This window comes from Ovis canadensis, chromosome 3, assembly GCF_042477335.2.
Source record: "Ovis canadensis isolate MfBH-ARS-UI-01 breed Bighorn chromosome 3, ARS-UI_OviCan_v2, whole genome shotgun sequence".
NCBI lineage: Eukaryota > Metazoa > Chordata > Mammalia > Artiodactyla > Bovidae > Ovis > Ovis canadensis.
This window is the reverse complement of record NC_091247.1, coordinates 18335623-18357614: the sequence shown is the minus strand read 5'-3', so window position 1 is coordinate 18357614 and position 21992 is coordinate 18335623. Positions and strand designations below refer to the sequence as shown.

Below are 21992 nucleotides of genomic sequence, written 5' to 3'. Positions count from 1 at the left end.
ATGAATTTCAAATGAAGAAAGTGATGCACGTGTGAATGGGAAGAAGTACGCTTCTTTTCTTGGGAGAAAGCGTAACTGATAAATTGTCTCTTTTTATTTCTCAGGGATGTTTCGGAAGGATGAAGAGCTGACTCCGTCACAGAGGGGATTAGCGGTCAGGTACGTGCCTATAAATCGTCTCCCACCGAAGTTCCTGCTGTCTCTGCCAGGACACCCGTGTACTCAAGGCCAAGGCTGACTTGTCCTCCTCAAGGCTCTTAGTTCACGAGAACCAAACCTTCCTCCCTCTGCAGCAAGTCTGGTTGGGCTAGGCCTGCCTTCATAGGTACCCACTGAATATTATCATCATACCTCCTGTGTACCATATCCTGACTCCCGAGAGGCTCTGAGTTCCCTGAAGACAGGAAGACTGCATGGTCTTCATGTAGTAATTATGAGTAATAACTGCAGCTACCATTTGTAGACCAGTGACTTGGTAGCAGGTCCTGGGCTGCGATATGTTAATATAGCACAAAGATGCCATGTTTTGAAATAATGAAGAACCAGCAGGATATTCACCTTGCTATTTGGGGAATTCCTTCTGCAGTAGGCTGCTATGTCATTTATTGTGGTCCCCTATGGATTCGTCTAAGGACTAGCTTAATTTCTTGGTGGGGCCTGCCTTAATCTAATATAATTAGAGATAAGGTACTCATTTTATTTGAAGAAAAGCATCCCGCAAGCACCTTGTTTCCTGTAAATCTGGGACTAATATATGCATGGCTGTCAAAAGAAGGAGATTGTGTAGTAGGAGGCCCTGCCCAAAGTGCTCACCTTTGATCCCAGGTTGTATGTCTTGAGAATCTTCTTATACTTTCCCCATCTTTAAAATTACTCTTTTGATGTTCACTACAGCCAGTCTTTATAGATCAGTAAATATGCACTTGAATTTATTTGTTTGATGAGAGGTTAGCTTGATCTGGGCTCTGTGATCCATATGAGTCCTTGTCCATCCCAGGAACTTCTCATTAATAGACACTCCCTCTTAGGTGGCCACCTGGCAAGACCCGAGAGCTGGTTAAATTCAACTCTCTGCTTGTCTGAACAGTGGAAGGAGGCAGAGAGGACTCTTCAGATTTGCTACCCAAACGTAAAATCACAGAGCTCATTGTTGCCCACAGTTCTCTCACATTTCCATGCACAGTTGATATTGAATCAATGTTTATGGAATGAAGAATGAGTCTTCCATTGATACCATAATTAGGGTATTACAGTTATGCTCAGTTCTAATTTTAATTGCATGTATTACAGTTATCAGCTTCTTTCCTAACGTGACTGGTCGTTTGATATAACAGTTGAGCCAGAAATGACTTCAGCAAGTTTCGTAAATCAGAATTATCTCCCGTCCTTCCAAATTGTGATACATTGATGGATGCGGTAAGATGAGCTGTGGCTTAGATAACCTGGCGTTGTTCTGGCCTTGAAGTAAGCAGTGTTGAAAATGAGGCTCTGTTGCTGGAGCATAACGGGCTCTTTGCAGCTTTGTGATGGCGGGGCACTTGTGCTGTGTGTGAGGTGGTGATAAAGTCTCTAACTCAGCCCAACATGGGAAGAACTACGAGGGAAAATGTGCCAGAAATGCCTTGCTGCCATCTTTTCTGAGTCCTCAAGAAAAAGTACTTAAGGTTCTAAGCAATTTGAAATGTAGGAAGGTGGCTCAGTGGTAAAGAATCCGCCTGCCAAGCAGGAGATGTGGGTTTGACCCGTATGAGAGACAGCAAAAGAGACACAGATGTATAGAACAGTCTTTGGGACTCTGTGGGAGAGGGAGAGGGTGGGATGGTTTGGGAGAGTGGCATTGAAACATGTATAATATCATATGTGAAATGAATCACTAGTCCAGGTTCGATGCAGGATACAGGATGCTTGGGGCTGGTGCACTGGGATGACCCAGAGGGATGGTGTGGGGAGGGAGGAGGGAGGGGGGTTCAGGATGGGGACATGTGTATACCCGTGGTGGATTCATGTTAATGTATGGCAAAACCAATATAATATTGTAAAGTAATTAGCCTCCAATTAAAATAAATAAATTTATATTTAAAAAATATATATAATAAACCCAGGTTCGATAACCTGGGTTGGGAAGATCCCCTAGAGAAGGAAGTGGCAACCCACTCCAGTGTTCTTGCCTGGGAAGTCCCATGGACAGAGGAGCCTGGAGGGCTGTAGTCCATGGGTCACAAAAGAGTTGTACGTGACTGAGCAACTGAACAACAACAACAAAGTGTAGAAAAATTTAAAAGGCATTTTGAGTTAAGTGGTGACTTAGCTGGGTGTCAGGTGGACCAGAGCACTGTTTTCTCTTTGTTTTATTTTTATAAAAATATTTATGAGGAGGTTCTGTTGACCCCTTTTGGCCACAGAAAGCATTTGCGTGTTTTTTTTTTAGGAGATCACGTGTCATCTTAGAGAGGCAGATGGGGCTATAACACGTTTAAGAGCCTCTTTATCATCTCCAGCTGTAGCTGCTCTTTTATTTGTGGTGGTTTATGGTTGTCAGTAGATGGCAGACTTGACAGATGGAGCTGTTTATATCCATATAATATATATATTTTTTTAAATTTGGCTGCGGCAGGTCCTCTTTGCACATGTGGGATCTCTAGTTGTGGTCCAGGGACTTAGTTGCTCCGTAGCGTGTGGGATCCTAGTTCAATCCCTGGCCAGGGACGGAACCCTCATCCCCTGCATTGCAAGGCAGATTCTTAACCCCTGGACCACCAGGGAAGTCCCAGAGGTGGTTTTAAGGTATAAAAAATGCACACTTCTGATGCATTTTCATAGTGTCCTGTGTTACTGGTTTTCTCCAGGTTTTCTGCATTGAGAGCTGGAATGCTTGGTACACTTTAGATACCATGTACCATTTGGACGGACCTGAGAGCAACTGAATTAAAAATGTTGGGAGACATCCTTGACTCCTTCTCCCTCGCTCCCCACCCCCATCCATCAGCAGACCCCAGGGCTATGCTGCCAGGCTGTACTCAGACACTGTCCCCCGCATGGATCCAGCCCTGTCACCTCCCCCTGGATCCCACATCCTCCTGCCTGGTGGTCCCTTCTCCACCCTCCTCTCTCCACACACACGGGCTCGAGGGGTTCTTTTGAAAACATAGGTATTGGAAACCCTACTGTAGTAAAGAAAAGAATGGCAACCCACTCCAATAGTCTTACTTGAGAAATCCCATGGACAGAGGAGCCTGGTGGCTACAGTCCATGGGGTTGCAAAGAGTCACAAAATGACTGAGCTCCCTACACCACCACCACCACCACCACTGTAGTTTTTCAGCACAGTCTGAATAAAATCTGAAGCTTCCACCATGGCTTGTAAGGCAGGCCCTGTGTTCCCCACCTCAGCATACTGACATGAATGCCTGCCTCCCCAGCTCAGCCCCTCCAACTACACTGGCCTCCCTGCGCCTGGACCTGCCCCAGCTCTTTGCTCCCTGTCCCTGGAGTCCTGGTCCTGGACATTCACACGACTCCCTTACTCATCTCATGATCAGAGAAGCCTTCCTGGCTTGTTAATAAAATGCCCCCTTCCCCTTTTAGCCCTTAGCTGTCTGTTTTTTATTCTTGATTTTCTGCAGCTGTTGTGTGAGTTCTCTGCAGAATCCCCCTCTGGTATTTACTGCTGTGTCTCTAGACCCAGGAGCATGGGTACACACAGATTTGTTAAGCGAGTGAGTGAGTGAGTGACTAGTAAGAGATGAATCTTCTGCCCTATCTTGTCCACCTTGACTTTGTTTCATCTTGAGGAAATCAGATAGAAACGCTTTGTCGTGGCTCATAAAGACCCGGATGGAAACTCTTTTATCCAGAAACACCACTGAGCATTCCTTCATCCTGAACCTTTAGATTCTTATTGTTTGGAGGCAGATGAAAATCACAGCTTGCTTTATTTTGGAAATGGTAGGAGGAGTCGAGGTTGGAGCTGATCACTCCCGTTGCGTTTTCACAAAGCAAACGTCTGTCTTACACATAGCGTTTCTCTTTGTTGCAGGCGCATGCCCAGCCTTCTGGAGTATTTAAGTTACAACTGTAACTTCATGGGTATCCTGGCAGGCCCGCTCTGCTCTTACAAAGACTACATCACTTTCATCGAAGGCAGATCGTACCATATGACACAGTCAGGTGAAAATGGGAAAGAAGAGATACAGTACGAAAGGACAGAGCCATCACCAAATGTAAGACCTGGAGATTCGTCTGCAGCATTTCTAGCATCTACTGATTAGCCTTGTTTATTTCAGGAGACCAGTGTTGTCGTCTTTCTCTTTAAAAAAAAAAAAGATACCCATTTTTTTCTTTAAAAATGTTTTTCAAGGTAAATGACTCTTCACATAGTACCTAGTGGTGATGCCTTGTAGAAGTACAACCATGATTAAAGAACAAAAGTAAGGTTACCTACGATGTGAGGAAATGCTTTATAGTCATGGAGTATTTTACAGAAAACCCTTATGAAAGGTCACTCTCCTCCATCAGGTTCTGAACACCATAAACAAGAGGTTGTTGACAATAGCATATATCACGGTTTGAATATATTTTAAATTAAAATTCCAAGGGAATTCCCTGGTGGTCTAGTGATTGGGACTCTTTACTTTTGGTGCCAACGCCCAGGTTCAGTCCCTGGTCAGGGAACTAAAATCCTGCAAGCCACGTGGGTCAGGCCAAAGAAATGAAACCAAATAAATGTGTCTAACGATAAATTTAGGAGAAGGCAATGGCACCCCACTCCAGTACTGTTGCCTGGGAAATCCCATGGATGGAGGAGCCTGGTAGGCTGCAGTCCTTGGGGTCGCTAAGAGTCGGGCATGATTGAGTGACTTCACTTTGACTTTTCACTTTCATGCACTGGAGAAGGAAATGGCAACCCACTCCAGTGTTCTTGCCTGGAGAATCCCAGGGACGGGAGAGCCTGGTGGGCTGCTGTCTATGGGGTCACAGAGTCGGACACGACTGAAGCGACTTAGCAGCAGCAGCAACAGCAATGATAAATTTAAGTTCCATATGTACATAGTTCACACAGTCAAACGGTGGGAGTTATTTACAGATCACTCAACGGCAGTAGGAAACTGTGTTACGAGTGGGGTGTGGAGACTCTTTGAATGCCAGGTAGGTCGGTCAGGACCCTGTGGCCCATTTGCTGGGGGCCTCCCAGTTGTCTTCAGCTGCATTAGTTAAGGTACAGGTTTAGCTGCTGAACCAAGGACCAAAATGACAGTGGTTTAAACAAGGTGGGAGTTGTGTTCTTTCTCATTTGACAGCTCATGTGTCAGCAGTCCACGGATAACAGGGCAGCTCCATGGGCTGGAGCTCCAAGTGTTCCCAGGTTTGCCGTCCGCAGGGTGTTTCCCTCACTCCATAGTCTAAGATGCTTGCCACAGAAGTTATCCATGTTACCTGTGACCACATAGCCACACTCAGCTGCAGAGGAGACTATGACGTGTGACTTCAGCATGTCCAAACAGAAAATCCTTCACTGTGTAAGAAGTGGAGGATGGCTCCAGGGAACCCCTGTCAGTCTCTCCTGTGATGTATGTAGGCATTTTTTCTGGGGCTGTTTGGGTTCTTGAGTGAAGACTTCTCCTGTCTTCTGCTCTGGGTGTCCAGACTTGACTGCTGGTCCCCAGAGCTGGGCACTGAGTGAAGAGGGGTGGGGGCTGGGCAGATGCTGAAGGATATCACGTCTCAGGATGCATCACCCATGTCTCCACATTCATTCCAGCCCTGCTGTAGACCTGCGTCCCTAAACCTGGTTCTTCTCTGGTTAGGCTTCCCTGAGGGTTAACTTCTGACCTCCTGCCAGCATAGGGGAGGGGTTGTCCACCTGCTCAGCAGGAGGCCATGGGAACCGGGTGTTACACTTCCCAGATTTAGGCCCCCTCACCTCCTGCCTTTCCAAGTTACTAATCCCACATTAGGATTAGGAAGCCTTCCTCAGCAACCAATGTAAAGAAATAGAGGAAAATAACAGAATGGGAAAGACTAGATATCTCTTCAAGAAATTTAGAGATACCAAGGGAACATGTCATGCAAAGATGGACTCGATAAAGGACGGAAATGGTATGGACCTAACAGAAGCAGAAGATATTAAGAAGAGGTGGCAAGAATACACAGAACTGTACAAAAAAGATCTTCACAACCAAGATAATCATGATGGTGTGATCACTCACCTAGAGCTAGACATCCTGGAATGTGAAGTCAAGCGGGCCTTAGAAAGCATCACTACGAACAAAGCTAGTGGAGGTGATGGAATTCCAGTTAAGCTGTTTCAAGTCCTGAAAGATGATGCTGTGAAAGTGCTGCACTCAATATGCCAGCAAATGTGGAAAACTCAGCAGTGGCCACAGGACTGGAAAAGGTCAGTTTTCATTCCAATCCCAAAGAAAGGCAATGCCAAAGAATGTTCAAACCACTTCATCTCACATGCTAGTAAAGTAATGCTCAAAATTCTCCAAGCCAGGCTTTAGCAATATGTGAACCGTGAACTTCCAGATGTTCAAGCTGATTTTAGAAAAGGCAGAGGAACCAGAGATCAAATTGCCAACATCCACTGGATCATGGAAAAAGCAAGAGAGTTCCAGAAAAACATCTATTTCTGCTTTATTGACTATGCCAAAGCCTTTGACTGTGTGGATCACAATAAACTGTGGAAAATTCTGAAAGAGATGGGCATACCAGACCACCTGAGCTGCCTCTTGAGAAACCTATATGCAGGTCAGGAAGCAACAGTTAGAACTGGACATGGAACAAGAGATTAGTTCCATATGGGAAAAGGAATACGTCAAGGCTGTATATTGTCACCCTGCTTATTTAACTTCTATGCAGAGTACATCATGAGAAACACTGAGCTGGAAGAAGCGCAAACTGGAATCGAGATTGCCAGAAGAAATATCAATAACTTCAGATATGCAGATGATACCACCCTTATGGCAGAAAGTGAAGAGGAACTAAAAAGCTTCTTGATGAAAGTGAAAGAGGAGAGTGAAAAAGTTGGCTTAAAGCTCAACATTCAGAAAACGAAGATCATGGCATCTCGTCCATCACTTCATGGGAAATAGATGGGGAAACAGTGGAAACAGTGTCAGACTTCATTTTTTGGGGGGCTCCAAAATAACTGCAGATTATGATTTCAGCCATGAAATTAAAAGATGCTTACTCCTTGGAAGGAAAGTTATGACCAGCCTAGATAGCATATTGAAAAGCAGAGACATTACTTTGCCAACAAAGGTCCGTCTAGTCAAGGCTATGGTTTTTCCAGTGGTCATGTATGGATGTGAGAGTTGGACTGTGAAGAAAGCTGAGTGCCAAAGAATTGATGCTTTAGAACTGTGGTGTTGGAGAAGACTCTTGAGAGTCCCTTGGACTGCAAGGAGATCCAACTAGTCCATTCTGAAGGAGATCAGCCCTGGGATTTCTTTGGAGGGAATGATGCTAAAGCTGAAACTCCAGTACTTTGGCCACCTGATGTGAAGAGTTGACTCATTGGAAAAGACTCTGATGCTGGGAGGGATTGGGGGCAGGAGGAGAAGGGGAAAACAGAGGATGAAACGGCTGGATGGCATCACTGACTCGATGGACATGAGTTTGAGTAAACTCCGGGAGTTGGTGGCGGACAGGGAGGCCTGGCGTGCTGCAATTCATGGGATCGCAAAGAGTCGGACTTGACTGAGCGACTCAGCTGAACTGAATCCCACACTGGCTCAGCTGTTTAAGGGATGTCCTGGTTGTGTGTGCCAGCTGGTGTCTGAGGTCAGGTATGTTACTTTAGGGTTTCCCAGGTGGCTCAGTGGTAAAGAATGCTCCTGCCAATGCAGGTGACGTGGGTGCAATCCCTGGGTCAGGAAGATCCCCTGAAGGAGGAAGTGGCACCCCACTCCAGTACTCTTGCTGGAAAATCCCATGGATGAGGAGTCCGGTGGGCTACAGTCCATGGGGTTGCAAAGGGTCAGACAAGACTGGGCATGAGCATGTAATGGCTTCTGTTACGTTAACCGTTTTTAAACTGAGACCTAGAAACTAGGGTGCGCAGTCTAAGGGCCCTGGTATTTCTCATTATGTTACTAAAAGGATACAGCCAATATTTAGGTTCATGTGTGAGGTCTTTTGGTTCATCTCACTTCATTTATAATTGTAATTTTTCTCTAATGACCTGCTGCAAATCTCTTTCTATTCAGACGTGTAGCTTAGGTATTTTGGAGGTGGAGGGTGAAGGAAAGGTAGCCTTACTTTTCTAGAGAAAGCTTTGAAAGACGACCAGGAAAATGAGAATAAGAGCAGCTTCAGCAAAGAGCCCTTTACCGTCCAGTGTCTCCTGACAAGCAGCCCGAGAATGAATAAAGCTTTTTTTGTGCAGGAATAAAGTGCAGGAATCTGGCACGTGCTCTCACTCTTGCCTTTGAGCCTTGCTTTTGGCCCCGTTACAGAAAGTGTTAAATAAGTGTTTATCCGTGAATTACTGCAGTTAGTTGGAATATTATTTGATTCCTGTGTGGGACACTAATCAAAGTATTTTGTTTCATCCTTTCATCTGGATCTGGCCTCTTCTTTCGTCTACTTCTTTCTTTCCCTCCAAAGGCTGTAGAATCTCCTTTGTATAGAATCAGATTGAAATAGTCTGGCCTCCTGAAAACACAAAAACGCCATGAGTTGGGTTCTCTGGAGGTAATTTAACCTTACTGGAAAAAAGTAAAGGTCTGCCTTTTCTTTCCATCAGAATCTTTTGTATAGGGCTTTTGTTTTCTTGCTTGTGTTGCTCTTTTAGTTTTATCATCTTGAACAAAATTGTATAAAAGAACTTTCAGGTTTAAAGAAATGTAAAAGTTGTGTATTGTAAAAATAGTTTCCATGAAATACCTAGAACTTGGAAACCAGGGAAAAGGCACAGTGGAAAAAAATAAACCGTACGTGTGAGTGTGATCATATAAAAATCTCTACCCAAACCTATTAATGGTAACATTTTTACATAGTCATCCTATATACCTGTGTTTGCTTTTAGAATATTTTTTAAAATTACTGAAAGTCCTGTGAGTACAAATTGGTGTTTCTGGTGTGATTTGAGCCATGACCCAGAGGTAGACATAAGGCTTTGCCTATTCAACCTGTGAGACAGTGAAGGCTTTAAATGCTGAGCATGATGAGAGTTCAGGACTTTTGACTGAGTTATACAAGCTTAATAACTATATTCAGAGTGAGTCATCTGGTGATAATACGTGGACGGAAGTAAAAGGAGTACGGATTAGTTTTATGACAACTTGTCTTGCTTTCAGGTCGCAGTTATTCAGAAACTCTTAGTCTGTGGACTTTCCTTACTGTTCCACTTGATCATCTCTAAGATGTTACCTGTGGAGTACAACATTGATGAGCATTTTCAGGCCACAGCTTCATGGCCGACCAAGGTGGTCTATCTCTACGTCTCTCTTTTGGCTGCCAGACCCAAGTACTATTTTGCATGGACGTTAGGTAAGTAACATGTGAATAGGCTTTGCATTAGCATTGGACGTGTCAGTAGCCAGGAGGATGCCTTCTTGAGGATGTGTAGTTCAGGACCGATGAGAAAAACTAGGGTCATCTCTGCAGGAGAAACAAACCTCACAGTTCATGTCCTGTGTACAAGGACTGATCCTGAAAACTGTTGAAAAGTGACACTCCAGTTGTGTCCGACTCTTGGCAATCCCATGGACTGCAGCCCCGCCAGGCTTCTCTGTCCATGAGATTTCCTAGGCAAGAATACTGGAATGGGTAGCTATTCCCTTCTCCAGGGGATCTTCCCGACCCAGGGATCAGAACCCAGGTCTCCCGCATTGCAGGGAGATTCTTTACCGTCTGAGCCACCAGGGAAGCCCTAAAAACTGTTAGATCCTAAAAGCTGGAGCAAGGCCCATTTTATTACAGCATCAGAGAAAATGAGAATAAGTCCACTTTAATAGAATTCAAGGGCATAGTCTATGATAACATATGTCTTCTGGGGCAGCACGGCAGTTTGTCACACAGGTTCGTAACACTTTCTTTTCCATCGTGTCCTGCAGCTGACGCCATCAACAATGCGGCGGGCTTTGGATTCAGAGGGTATGATGAAAATGGAGCTGCCCGTTGGGACCTAATTTCCAATCTGAGGATCAAGCAAATAGAGGTTAGTGCAGCATCAGGCAGTCAGTCACTGCAGGATTCTTAAGTGGCGTAACTTGCTTTCGTAGATTACAACATGATGTTCCTAGAGTGGTGCTGAAAGATTTGCAATAATCTCACTCTTTTCACTCAGCTAATATTTGTCAGTCATCAGCTATGTGCCCCAGGCCGTGGGGATCTGGTGAATAAGGCCCTTCTGGGCTTGAATCCAGTTTGGGTTACAGAGATACAGAAAGACTGGCTATGATCAGAGAGGCAGAGTGGTTCAGCTTGGACTAGTGGCCCAGGGAAGGCGTCCTGGAGGAAATGATGCTGTAGGCTGAGTTCTTAGTAGGAGGCAGCCAGGTGCTCCGGTCAAGGGTGGCAGCCCAAGGTTGGGGGCAGGGTCGTGGTCCTTGTTGTTACCTAGCGGTACTGACAGGTGAAGCTGGGGAGGAATAGAGGCCCTGCTGAGCACAGTCTTAGAGGCTTGAGTGAGGGGCTGGGAAGGTAGGAAGATGTGCAGACCACTCCTCCCGAGGAGCAGGTCCAGAGGGCCTCAGACTCCCCAAAGTGGGGTAGGTGAGGGGCTAAAGGAGGTGAGGGCACAGGGGGCTGTGCCAGTAGGGGGGCATCCAGGCTGTGCCCAGTGACCGGCCACTGCTGTTTATTCACGTGCTCTGCAGGAGTGTCTTGGGATGATTCCACGATGGCCCCTGTAAGTGTTATTAACACACAGGAGAAAACGGCGAGAAGTCCTTATAGGGAGAACACCTTATAGGTGTTCCCCACAGTAAACTCCTTTTGTAGAATGATACTCCATTAGAAAGCAGTATTTAGGAAAGAGACCACGCCCCACTGTTACTGTCAAGGGTGTACTCTTAGGCCAGTAAAATGGTGCTTACCTTTTAAAGCTTCATTATTTTATTTGCCAAAGAAAAAAGTTGCTTTGTTTTTCAGATGTCAACAAGTTTGAAGATGTTTCTCGATAATTGGAATATTCAGACAGCTCTTTGGCTCAAAAGGTAAGCTCCTTCCAGAACCGTCTTCAGCTATGCTTTGGCCTCTGGGTCTTGAGACTGAGCTTCACTGGGTTCACATTCTTGATTAGATTAAATTAAATGAACGCTGTGACTTTGTGTTAACGAGGAAACACACTTACTGTCCTCCAAAGCAGGGTGGTACCAAGCCTGAGAACTGTTTAGCCTTAAGTCCTAAATGTGGCTACCACAGACCTCTCCACTTGCCTTTAAAGGTGCCCACCGAGGTCTGAAATCGCCAGTACGTCCCTCATTCATGGGAGATTTGACCAAACAAAAGTGGCTACATAACCACCATATGTATGCATTAGATTTTCCACAATAGTTCAACTATTCCAGTACAATAGACCTTTATATGTTGGGTGCAGGATCTGAAGACTGAACCTCTGCAGTTGGAATTCAAGGTCTCGTTAGAAACATGGCAGAGTAATCTCCACATGCTGATCCTTGTAGTGAGGATGATGATGAGAGGGCAGGAGGCGTGCAGGCACGGGGGTGCGAGGGGAGAAGAGGCACTTGAGTTAAGAATAATAAAGAGGAGGTTGTCAGGAGCACAGGGGGAAGACAGAGGACTGATTACAGGATGCAAATTTAGGACAGTGCACAGAAACTCCCAGGGATCCTGTCTCCTTGTTCCCGATGGGATACTGCCAGGTTTTGAGTTTATTTCACAAAACACTGCTCTTGTGATAGAGGGACTCCAAGCACCATTCTCTGTGATGCCCTTTATTTATGACAAATAATGACCTTTACCTCTTGAAACACCCAAAATATACTCGCGTCACTTCATGGTGCCTTGAAGTCTCCCCAGTGGCTGCACATTTTCTGAGCTAATTGTTATGTTATTTTTGTTGTTGTATTTTAAATTTTATACCTTAGGAAAGTCTCATTTTCATATAAGTTCTCCACCTGTGACAGAAGACTTTTAAGCACAATCTGGTTCCTGATAGAGTACGGTTAGATCAATTGAAAGTCCTAAATGTTAGTGAAGAAAATAATAAAATAATGTAAGATAAGAGTAACTTTTATATTTATTAAAGTTTTTCTGTACGTAGTACAGACACCTCACACACTAGAAATGATCATTTTGGTGATACCAGTAAGAAGACAGAAGTGAAAAATCTTTTTGTAAACCTCATAGTAGCCATAGTCTCCCTGAGGCTAATGGCCAAGCTAAGGTGTGGTTGTTTTCCTAAATGCTGACTGGGAGTGAAAGAAAGATGGTCCTGAGCGTGACAGGCTTCTCATCACTCATGTGTGTCGTGGTTTCCAGGGTGTGTTATGAGCGCGCCTCCTTGAGTCCCATCATCCAGACCTTCTTCCTCTCTGCCATTTGGCACGGGGTGTACCCGGGCTATTACCTGACCTTTCTCACTGGAGTGCTGATGACGCTGGTGGCGCGAGCTGTGAGTATGGGGGACGCCTTCTCATCCTGCAGGGCCAATCACGTGGAGTGGGGGCCTCGCTGCTCTGGCCGGGCCAGCCCTGAGCTCCGATGGGTGTGCCTGCCACGTGTGTTGAGTGAGGCAGGCAGGCCCCACCCATACTCGGTTCATCTGAGAGGAAGGCACAGTAAAGTGAAGCACGGGAAAGCCAGGTGTGCCAGTTCTGAAAGAGATGGGCATACCAGACCACCTGACTTGCCTCTTGAGAAACCTATATGCAGGTCAGGAAGCAACAGTTAGAACTGGACATGGAACAACAGACTGGTTCCCAATGGGAAAAGGAGTACGTCAAGGCTGTATACTGTCACCCTGCTTATTTAACTTCTATGCAGAGTACATCATGAGAAACGCTGGATTGGAAGAAGCGCAAGCTGGAGTCAAGACTCCCGGAAGAAATATCAATAACCTCAGATATGCAGATGACACCACCCTTATGGCAGAAAGTGAAGAGGAACTAAAAAGCCTCTTGATGAAAGTGAAAGATGAGAGTGAAAAAGTTGGCTTAAAGCTCAACATTCAGAAAATGAAGATCACGGCATCTGGTCCCATCACTTCATGGGAAATAGATGGGGAAACAGTGGAAACAGTGTCAGACTTTATTTATCTGGGCTCCAAAATCACTGCAGATGGTGACTGCAGCCATGAAATTAAAAGATGCTTACTCCTTGGAAGGAAAGTTATGACCAACCTAGACAGCATATTCAAAAGCAGAGACATTACTTTGCCAACAAAGGTCTGTCTAGTCAAGGCTATGGTTTTTCCAGTGGTCATGTATAGATGTGAGAGTTGGACTGTGAAGAAAGCTGAGTGCTGAAGAATTGATGCTTTTGAAGTGTGGTGTTGGAGAAGACTCTTGGGAGTCCCTTGGACTGCAAGGAGATCCAGCCAGTCCATCCTAAAGGAAATCAGTCCTGGGTGTTCTTTGGAAGGACTGATGCTGAAGCTGAAACTCCAGTACTTTGGCCACCCAATGCGAAGAGTTGACTCATTGGAAAAGACTCTGATGCTGGGAGGGATTGGGGGCAGGAGGAGAAGGGGACTACAGAGGATGGCTGGATGGCATCACCAACTCAATGGACATGAGTTTGGGTAAACTCCGGGAGTTGGTGATGGACAGGGAGGCCTGGCATGCTGCGATTCATGGGGTCGCAAAGAGTCAGACACAACTGAGGGACAGAAGTGAACTGACTGAAGCAATTGTTAACTTTGGCGGGGAAGCTTTTAATTTTGATACAATTTGAAATCCACAGAAAAGTTATAGGAAAGCTCCTCTGTGCTCTTCACTCAGATTCACACGTTTTGCCCCCATGCTTCACCATGCTTTTTCCATAGTTTTTATATTTATTTATAAGTGTATTAGTTTTCTCTGAACCAGCTTTGCCCATAGTAACAGTACCATTTTAGATGCCCAGCAGCAATGTATGAGAGTTTCATCTATTCCACGTCCTTGAAACAGTTGATGGAGTCAGTGTGATTCCATAAGCATTGTTAAAGATGAATATTTCTGTTTATTTCAGGTGAGAAATAACTTTAGACATTATTTCATCAAACCTCCCCTGCTGAAATTTTTGTACGATGTTATAACATGGATAGCAACTCAGATAACAATAAGTTACACAGTTGTGCCATTTGTACTTCTTTCTGTAAAACCTTCACTCATGTTTTACAGGTAAGTGTTAACTCTTAACAAATGTGGCATTGGAAATTTGTAAAAAAGATTTATTGAAATATAGTTAATTTACAATTTGTGTTAGTTTCAGATGTATACCAAAAGTTTTCATGTATATATATGTGTGTGTGTGTGTATATACATATATATATATACACTTTTTAAGATTGTTTTCCATTATAGATTATTATAAGATATTGCCTATAGTTCCCTGTGCTGTACAGGAGGTCCCTGTTGGTTATCTATTTTATACATAGTAGTGTGTATATTTTCATTCCAGCCTCCTAATTTATTTCTCCCCTGTGCCCTTTTCCCTTAGGTAACCATCCATAGGTTTGCTTTCTGTGTTTGTGAGTTGATTCCTGTTTTGTAAATATCAATAAGTTCATTTGTATCATATTTTGAACTTTAGGAAAGCTTCTTGCTTTTAGGTAGAATAGCTTATTTCCTGCAGTTAAGTGCATTGTCAGTTACTTTTACATCTTAAACCTAGCAGTCTCAAGTTTATTTATGGAATGATTAACACTATTCAGACTTGAGATAAGAGTGTGACTTAGAGGGCTATCACCTGGGTACCCACTGCTTCAGATCTCTCAAAAGTTTCACTGGAAAGTGGAGCTCTTCTTTCTACACTTGGACATGAACTGCATGGTTGTGGCAGTCATTTCATGACATATAACAGATTGAATCATTGTGTTGCACACCTGAAGCTAATAGTGTTACTTGTCAGTTATTTCTCAATTTAACAGAGAGAGAGAGACATCAGCTAGCTTTGACCCATGGGCCAAGGCTGCTCACCCCTGCTCAAGAGCCAAGGGTGGTGAGAGCCCCCTGCTCGAAAGCCAAGGTTTGGGGGTTTGTATGTTATAGCAGATGCTTATGAGTCACTGGAGATATTTTAGGGGTGGAAGTAAATACTGGGTTGGCCAGAAAGTTCATTCAGGTTTTTCAAATGGACTTTTTTTGCCAAGGCAGTATATCCTCTGATAGTCACCAGAAGCTTTTAATAAAGTCCATGGACCAAGAGTTTAGGCTATCAGACTGCTAACTTCAAAAGAAAAGGAAAACCTATAGAAGATGAACAATAAAAAATATGATGAAGTAGTTAAAAAAGTATAGCTTGTTCTTTATAACAAATTATTCTCTTAATTTCTTCAATCAAAAGATAATCAGTTGCTTAAATTTCACTGTGGGTGCCCTTTTCACTCTTACGGTTCATTGGTACATCGTCAGCTCTTGTTGATGTTGTTTAGCCACTCGGTCAGGCATGACTCTGTGATCCCATGGGCTGTGGCCCATCAGACTTCTCTATGCATGGGATTTCCCAGGCAAGAATAATAGAGTGGGTTGCCATTTCCTTCTCTAGAGGAATTATTGTCATCTCTACATGATAGAAATTATTATTTTGAATTCCATATGTTATCTATCTGTCTTCTCTCCCTCACCCACCAAATTCACCTCCCCTGTATTAGATAGTGATCTGTCTGAGATCAAAAGCTTTATTCTTTCATAAATTCCTTATTACCCTAGCACTTAGAATGACAGCAAGAGTATATGGTCACAGAATTATTGAATTGAATATGATAAGAGTCATACAGGAAGACATAAGTAACTCCTGTTAGAATTTTTCATTTTAACAATTATTACATATATTTAAATGTGATTGAGCTATTGATTGGATATTCTGTCTCAGGAACATTGAGATTTACAGCTATAGAAGCAGTATGTCACATTGGTTTATATTTAAGGCATGATATGTCTAATAATATTTTTAATAATGTGACCTTTATTTTGTGACAGTTACGATCAAGAAGCTATATTGCTTATCTGTTACGTCACTGGGCTTCCGTGATAGCTCAGTTAGTAAAAGAATCTGCGTGCAATGCAGGAGACCCTGGTTCGATTCTTGAGGTTGGGAAGATCCACTGGAGAAGGCTACCCACTCCAGTATTCTTGGGCTTCCCTTGTGGCTCAGCTGGTAAAGATTCTGCCCACAATGTGGGAGACCTGGGTTCAGTCCCTGAGTTGGGAAGATCCCCTGGAAAAGGAAAGGCTACCCACTCCAGTATTCTGGCCTGGAGAATTTAATGGACTGTATAGTCTGTGGGGTCGCAAAGAGCCTGATGCGACTGATCGACTTTCACAGCAGCAACATGACATCACTGGAATATTTGTGACTTAATTAGGGGCAATATGTAGCAGGCAAGCCTTTTACGGTGTCTTTACCACCTGTATTCTTTAGTCAGTATTTGACTCTGCAGATTTGAGAGATATTTTCAGATCTATACAGCTATTAATAAGTAAATTTTTATTTTTGTTTTATTTAGTTCTGGCCTTAGGACCCTTACAAAGGAATGTAATATGATGTCTAGTATCATGCTTGTGACTGGCCTAGGTTTGTACAGTGCTTTATAAATACCCATAGGCATTCATGATTTGTGTTTCACCCAAGGGGGATTTTTCTTCTAGAATAATGTAATAAATATACACATCCTAAGGGGCTTGGGACAGTTGTGACAGATGTCACATTAGGTCTTGTTAATTATCAGAATCTAATAAAGTGAACTTTTCCTTTTTTTTCTTTTAGCTCCTGGTATTACAGCCTTCACTTTGCTGGTATCTTAGTATTATTGTTGCTGCCGGTGAAAAAAACTCAGAAAGGAAAGAGTACACATGAAAACGTTCAGCTGTCACGATCCAAAAAGTTTGATGAAAGAGACAGTTCTTTGGGACAGAATAGTTTTTTCACAACAAACAGTGTTTGCAATCAGAATCAAGAAATAGCTTCTAGACATTCATCATTAAAGCAATGATGAGGAAAGTACTCTGACGGCTATTTTCTATATGTTAAGGGGAACCAATCTTAGCACCTTTCAAGGGGTCTGTGTCTGTTGGGGAAGGGATCACATGGGGGGAAATCAGCCAGTTTTAGGTAGGGAATTCCCTGTATACCAGCTGGGAAATGGAGCGAAATACCCCTCCCATGCCATGTCTGGTGGGCCACGCCTTATCAAAAAATATTTCCATTATTTCAGTGGGCACTCAGGACCTCAGCATATGTCCATAGGGTCGTATGTGTGCCCTGTTGCTGAATGTACGCTGTGTGTCCCAAGGCACTGAAGAGAGGGAAGAATAATCATGTCACTCTGGATGACTGAGAAAAATTAACTTCTCCAAATGAATGTCTTGCCTTAAACCCTCTATTTCCTAAACTGTTGCTTCCTAAATGGTATTTTCAAGTGTGGCATTGTGTGAATGCTCTTTCGCTATTTGATGTTGTGTGCTCCACAGGAATTCCAGAAGAATTTGAACAGGATTATTTAAGATTGTGGATACTTTAAAATGCAATAAACATCGCAGTATTTGAAGGGTTTTCCTAAAGTTTCTCAGATGACTACAGTATGTAGTAGAACTGTAAGCAGTGGCGGATGCCAAATTGTAGGTAGTTTATTTTCCTGGAGAATTTGATCACCCTGTGTCAGACAGAGAACCCTCAAGGAAGGACTCCTTAAACATAATGAAAGGTTGGTGATGTGATATTTTAAGCTTATTCTTCTTCAAAAAAGAAGATGACCAACGAAAGAAGGAAGGCATGAATGAAGCGCTGCCCATGGCCCGTGGCACCTGTGTTCATACACACGCCTGCACGTGGCAGGGGTCCAAGGCTCAGTAGAAGTGCTCTTCACCCCTATTTACCTGAGTTCTGTGTGATCCTGTAAGACATAAAAGTTTAATAACTTTATAATCACATTGGATTTTAAAGAAATGTATCAAACATAAATTATATAGAATTATAAAAGGATAATGAAAGTAATAGTGGGAGATTGCTTGAAGGCTTTGAAAGAGACATCACTGAGTGAAATCACTGTCTAGCGAATCACTTTTTAAATCCTTGAACAGTTGAATTCGTATTTGGTTACGTTTTAGGAAAATGGAAACTTCAAAGCCATTGGGTCTGAGCCACCTTTGTAGAGAACAATATAGATTAATTTCCAAACTCTTTTAACTTCTCCCATGAAAGTTTTACCGTTAACTCTTGTTAACGAGTTTCAGATTCTTAAAGCAGAAAATGTGCTTTTTATCTTACAGGCCATTTTCACCATAATTCATTTTGCCTTCAGTAGCTGGATTCCTCCGTTGATCCCACAGTATTATGATGCTGCAGCAGTGAAAGCAGAGGAGAGGGGTGTGGCGCCAGCTTGGTATCAGGGTTCTGGTGGCCCAGGGTGATGATGAATGATGGGCCGACAGGGAGAAGGATGGGCAGGGTCTTCTGACTTCACTTTTATGTGACCTTTCTTTTGTGGAATTTATTTTCTTTTTTGCCTTAAATTTTTAAATGAAATGCAAATTGTCTATCTATGATGAGTCTCTTTTTTTCCCCCCATCATTAATAAATTTGCAAATGAAAGTTAATGACAGAACAACTCTTTGGCTTAAGCTGTGTAGTATTTCATTTCAAGACTAAAGGAAAAGGAAGTGTGCTTGGCACTTCTGAGGTCTAATCAGTAAAAACACCTTCCCAGAGCTTTAGGAATAACCTTGTCTTTATTGATATGAAATGTTTTTATTTTTCTAAAGGTAATTTTTTTCCCACACCTGATGAGGTTAGCCAGCCATGCCCTGTTACCTCCTAGGAAAGGGTGGAAGGCTAAATAAATTTCTCTGTTTTCCCACACACTTGAATTTAAGTGAACTGTGAGAGGCTAGAAAAGAGTAATCATGGAAAGTATGTGCGCCCCCTGCTCCAACCCCATACCATGCCTCCTCCATTTAATGCTGCAGAGAATCTGATCACTATTGAAAAAAAAAAAACCACAAAGAGAGTAAAAGACAACTCTAGGCATGTTCTTGCCTGGAGAATCCCAGGGACGGTGGAGCCTGGTGGGCTGCCATCTACGGGGTCGCACAGAGTCGGACACAACTGAAGCCACTTAGCAGCAGCAGCAGCAGGCATGTCATAAATGAAAACAAGAAAGTGTAATAAAAGCTCTTTTTGTTCAGCCTGCCTAGCCATTAACAAATAATCATGATTTAGTTCTATTATCTGATTATATTTTATTTCTCAGCCTGTAAACCTTGGTGATGGACAGGGTGGCCTGGCATGTGCTGTGATTCATGGGGTCACAAAAAGTCAGACACGACTGAGTGACTGAACTGAACTGAAACCTAATATCACCCGTAGCTATTTTTTTGCTCAGTGAATGTTATCACAGCTCTACCATCTAGAAAGCAAGGCAGTTGATGAATTTTCCAATTACTTTGAAGATACTACATCATATATGTATATATACAGTTGTACTGATTTCCATCCCCCTGGATTATCTAGATTTTTGTTTCTGTATGACATGGATTTTTGAATAGCTTTTCTTTAATTTTGGACAACTTGTAAGTATGCAATCTAGAAGACAAACTAAAGAATTCTGATTCTCAGCTTGACCTTCCTCCTCAAGAAGAGACTTTTTGTGCTCTATAAATTGAATATATCTATTTGAAGTGTTGTAAGGGTTAATACTTCTAATTATGGTAGAAGAATTGAAAACTGGTATATCTCTACTATGTTAAAGGGATTCATTATAATATATGATTGCTGCTTTTTTAATCAACAAGATTCAGTTCATATTTATATTATTTCTTCATTCTTCAATTATCATGAAACCACTCCAGTTATATTTTTGGTTATTATTTTACTACTCAGGGAAAAAAATGAACAAAATAATTCTTTTTCCCACAGTTTTATTTTTTGAAACCATAGCAGTTAATTTATTTTGATGTATCTCCTTGTCACCATTATACAACTGGCTTTTTCTTAGTTTTTAAAATAAACATTTTTAATCGGAGCTCAGGGTAATTGAAGAAATTTATTTAGTTTCTAAAATACCCAGTATAATAGAGGAGGTTTATTTGGCTTCCCAAATATCCAGCCACCACTTATGCCTCCACCATAATTTTGGTTAAAAAAGTATTTTTATTAATTGATTCCCACTATGTGAAATTCACATACAGGATTTCCACAGATACCAGGTTTGAGGGAAAAAATCGCAGTATTAAAGAATGGTTTTTAAATACGAAGGTAAGGGATTTCCCTGGTGGTCCAGTGGTTAGGATGCCGAGCTTCCAATGCAGGGGGCACGGGTCTGATCCTTGGTTGGAGAACTAAAGATCCTGCATGCTGTGTGGCACGGCCAAAAATAAAATAGAGAAGTTAAACTTTTATATGTATGTGTGTGTGTGTATACATATATATATATATACATATACATATATAAATTAAAGATGGAGGTAACCCACACCAAAGCACTGATTGTCCTGGGAGGAGACCTGGGCATTCATCAGACACTGTCATTAGGGAGCCTTGTGACGTGGGCATGTGACCTGCCCTCCAGAGGAAATTTCCTTAAGAAGCCCAGAGGGTGAGTTCCCAAAGTTTATGAGCAGTTGTGTTTGTAGCGATTGGAAACCATTTGCAGCATCTGTAAGAGTCACCATCAGGACTGTCTTCATGGCCATTTACTTTGACAGAGCTCAAAGCCCTGACTTTTCAAAAGGTTTTTGAGGCAACAGAGGAAAACCTTACAATCCTTTAACTCAGAAGGCCTGGCAGCATTCCATTTCTACTGAATACAGCCCTTAAAATGAAGCTTTCATAATGAAATAGTGTCCACTGATGAAAATATTTTCTCTTTTTGCTTTCTCTGCTTTTTTGGTTTCTGTCTGTGCTATGTACAATTGAACATACGTGCTAAAAAATATTTTATATGAATTGACAGTTTTATTGGACAGGGTTTATCAACTTCTCAAATATTATTTAAAGAAAACTTAGTTATACTTTATTTTAAACTACAGAAAATAATTAAAATGTTGCCATTAAAATAATCCTAAAATACATACTTTTATTCAAGGACTAGATGACATATAGGACAAGAATCTTTCCTATTTAAAATGTATACCTTGTAAATTTCACTTGTAAATTCATGACCACCTCTGGCCATTTATGCTTTTTTTGTTTCCTTATTTTAAGTTGTCCTAAATTATTAGTTTATTAATTTAAAGAGTTCTGCATTTTAGTTGAAAGAAAAAAAATTACTTGAGAGAATAATTGTTTCAGAATGGTGCTTCTTATTACTGTGTCAGCGAAGCATTTGTCCCAAGTTTTAGATACAAACCAGTATTTTGTGGAGTTTTATTCAGCCACTAATAGTCCATCCTGGCTGAAGTTGAATATACCAAATTTGACAGAGGTGCAGAATTATTTCTAAATAACACTGTGAAATGTAATCCTAACTGCCCTCAAGGACCTAATAAAGCTACACTTAACCCAGTGTACATTTAACAAACACCTGATCGTTTATACACTTCAGTTAGATGCTGAAGTTCTGCTTTCTATAGCCCTTCCTTGTAAAAGTGCTAGTGTAACAGGGCACACTCCTTATCAAGAAGAGAAAGATTGGCATTAAAAAAAAGAAATGCCACTCTGAAATGTGGATTTGCAAGACTAGGATGCAGAGGGTCTCCATGGTGTTTTACTTCAGCACCACGTAGACAAATCTATTTATAGTAATTTATTACAGAAGAAAATTTTAAATGAAATTTTCCATATTGGCATTTTGTAGGACTGCTCTTAGAATCAATGACTAAGCTGCTTTTTCAGGCTCTTGTACAGAGCGTGCAGCCAATTACATTTTACTTGGTGGGCTG

The 21992-nt window shown here is 42.4% G+C and overlaps 1 protein-coding gene across 1 annotated transcript in view; it reads left to right on the top strand.

Moving 5' to 3' along the window:
- MBOAT2 (membrane bound O-acyltransferase domain containing 2) overlaps nucleotides 1–18721 on the top strand; it is a 103533-nt gene extending 84812 nt beyond the window's left edge. The window contains exons 6-13 of the mRNA XM_069582572.1: nucleotides 105–159; nucleotides 4037–4220; nucleotides 9303–9495; nucleotides 10062–10165; nucleotides 11101–11165; nucleotides 12454–12586; nucleotides 14143–14294; nucleotides 16882–18721. Of these exons, the coding sequence (XP_069438673.1) occupies nucleotides 105–159; nucleotides 4037–4220; nucleotides 9303–9495; nucleotides 10062–10165; nucleotides 11101–11165; nucleotides 12454–12586; nucleotides 14143–14294; nucleotides 16882–17107 (1112 nt within the window). The 3' untranslated portion in view covers nucleotides 17108–18721. The remainder of the gene's footprint in view (nucleotides 1–104; nucleotides 160–4036; nucleotides 4221–9302; nucleotides 9496–10061; nucleotides 10166–11100; nucleotides 11166–12453; nucleotides 12587–14142; nucleotides 14295–16881) is intronic.
- Nucleotides 18722–21992: the final 3271 nt, after the last annotated feature.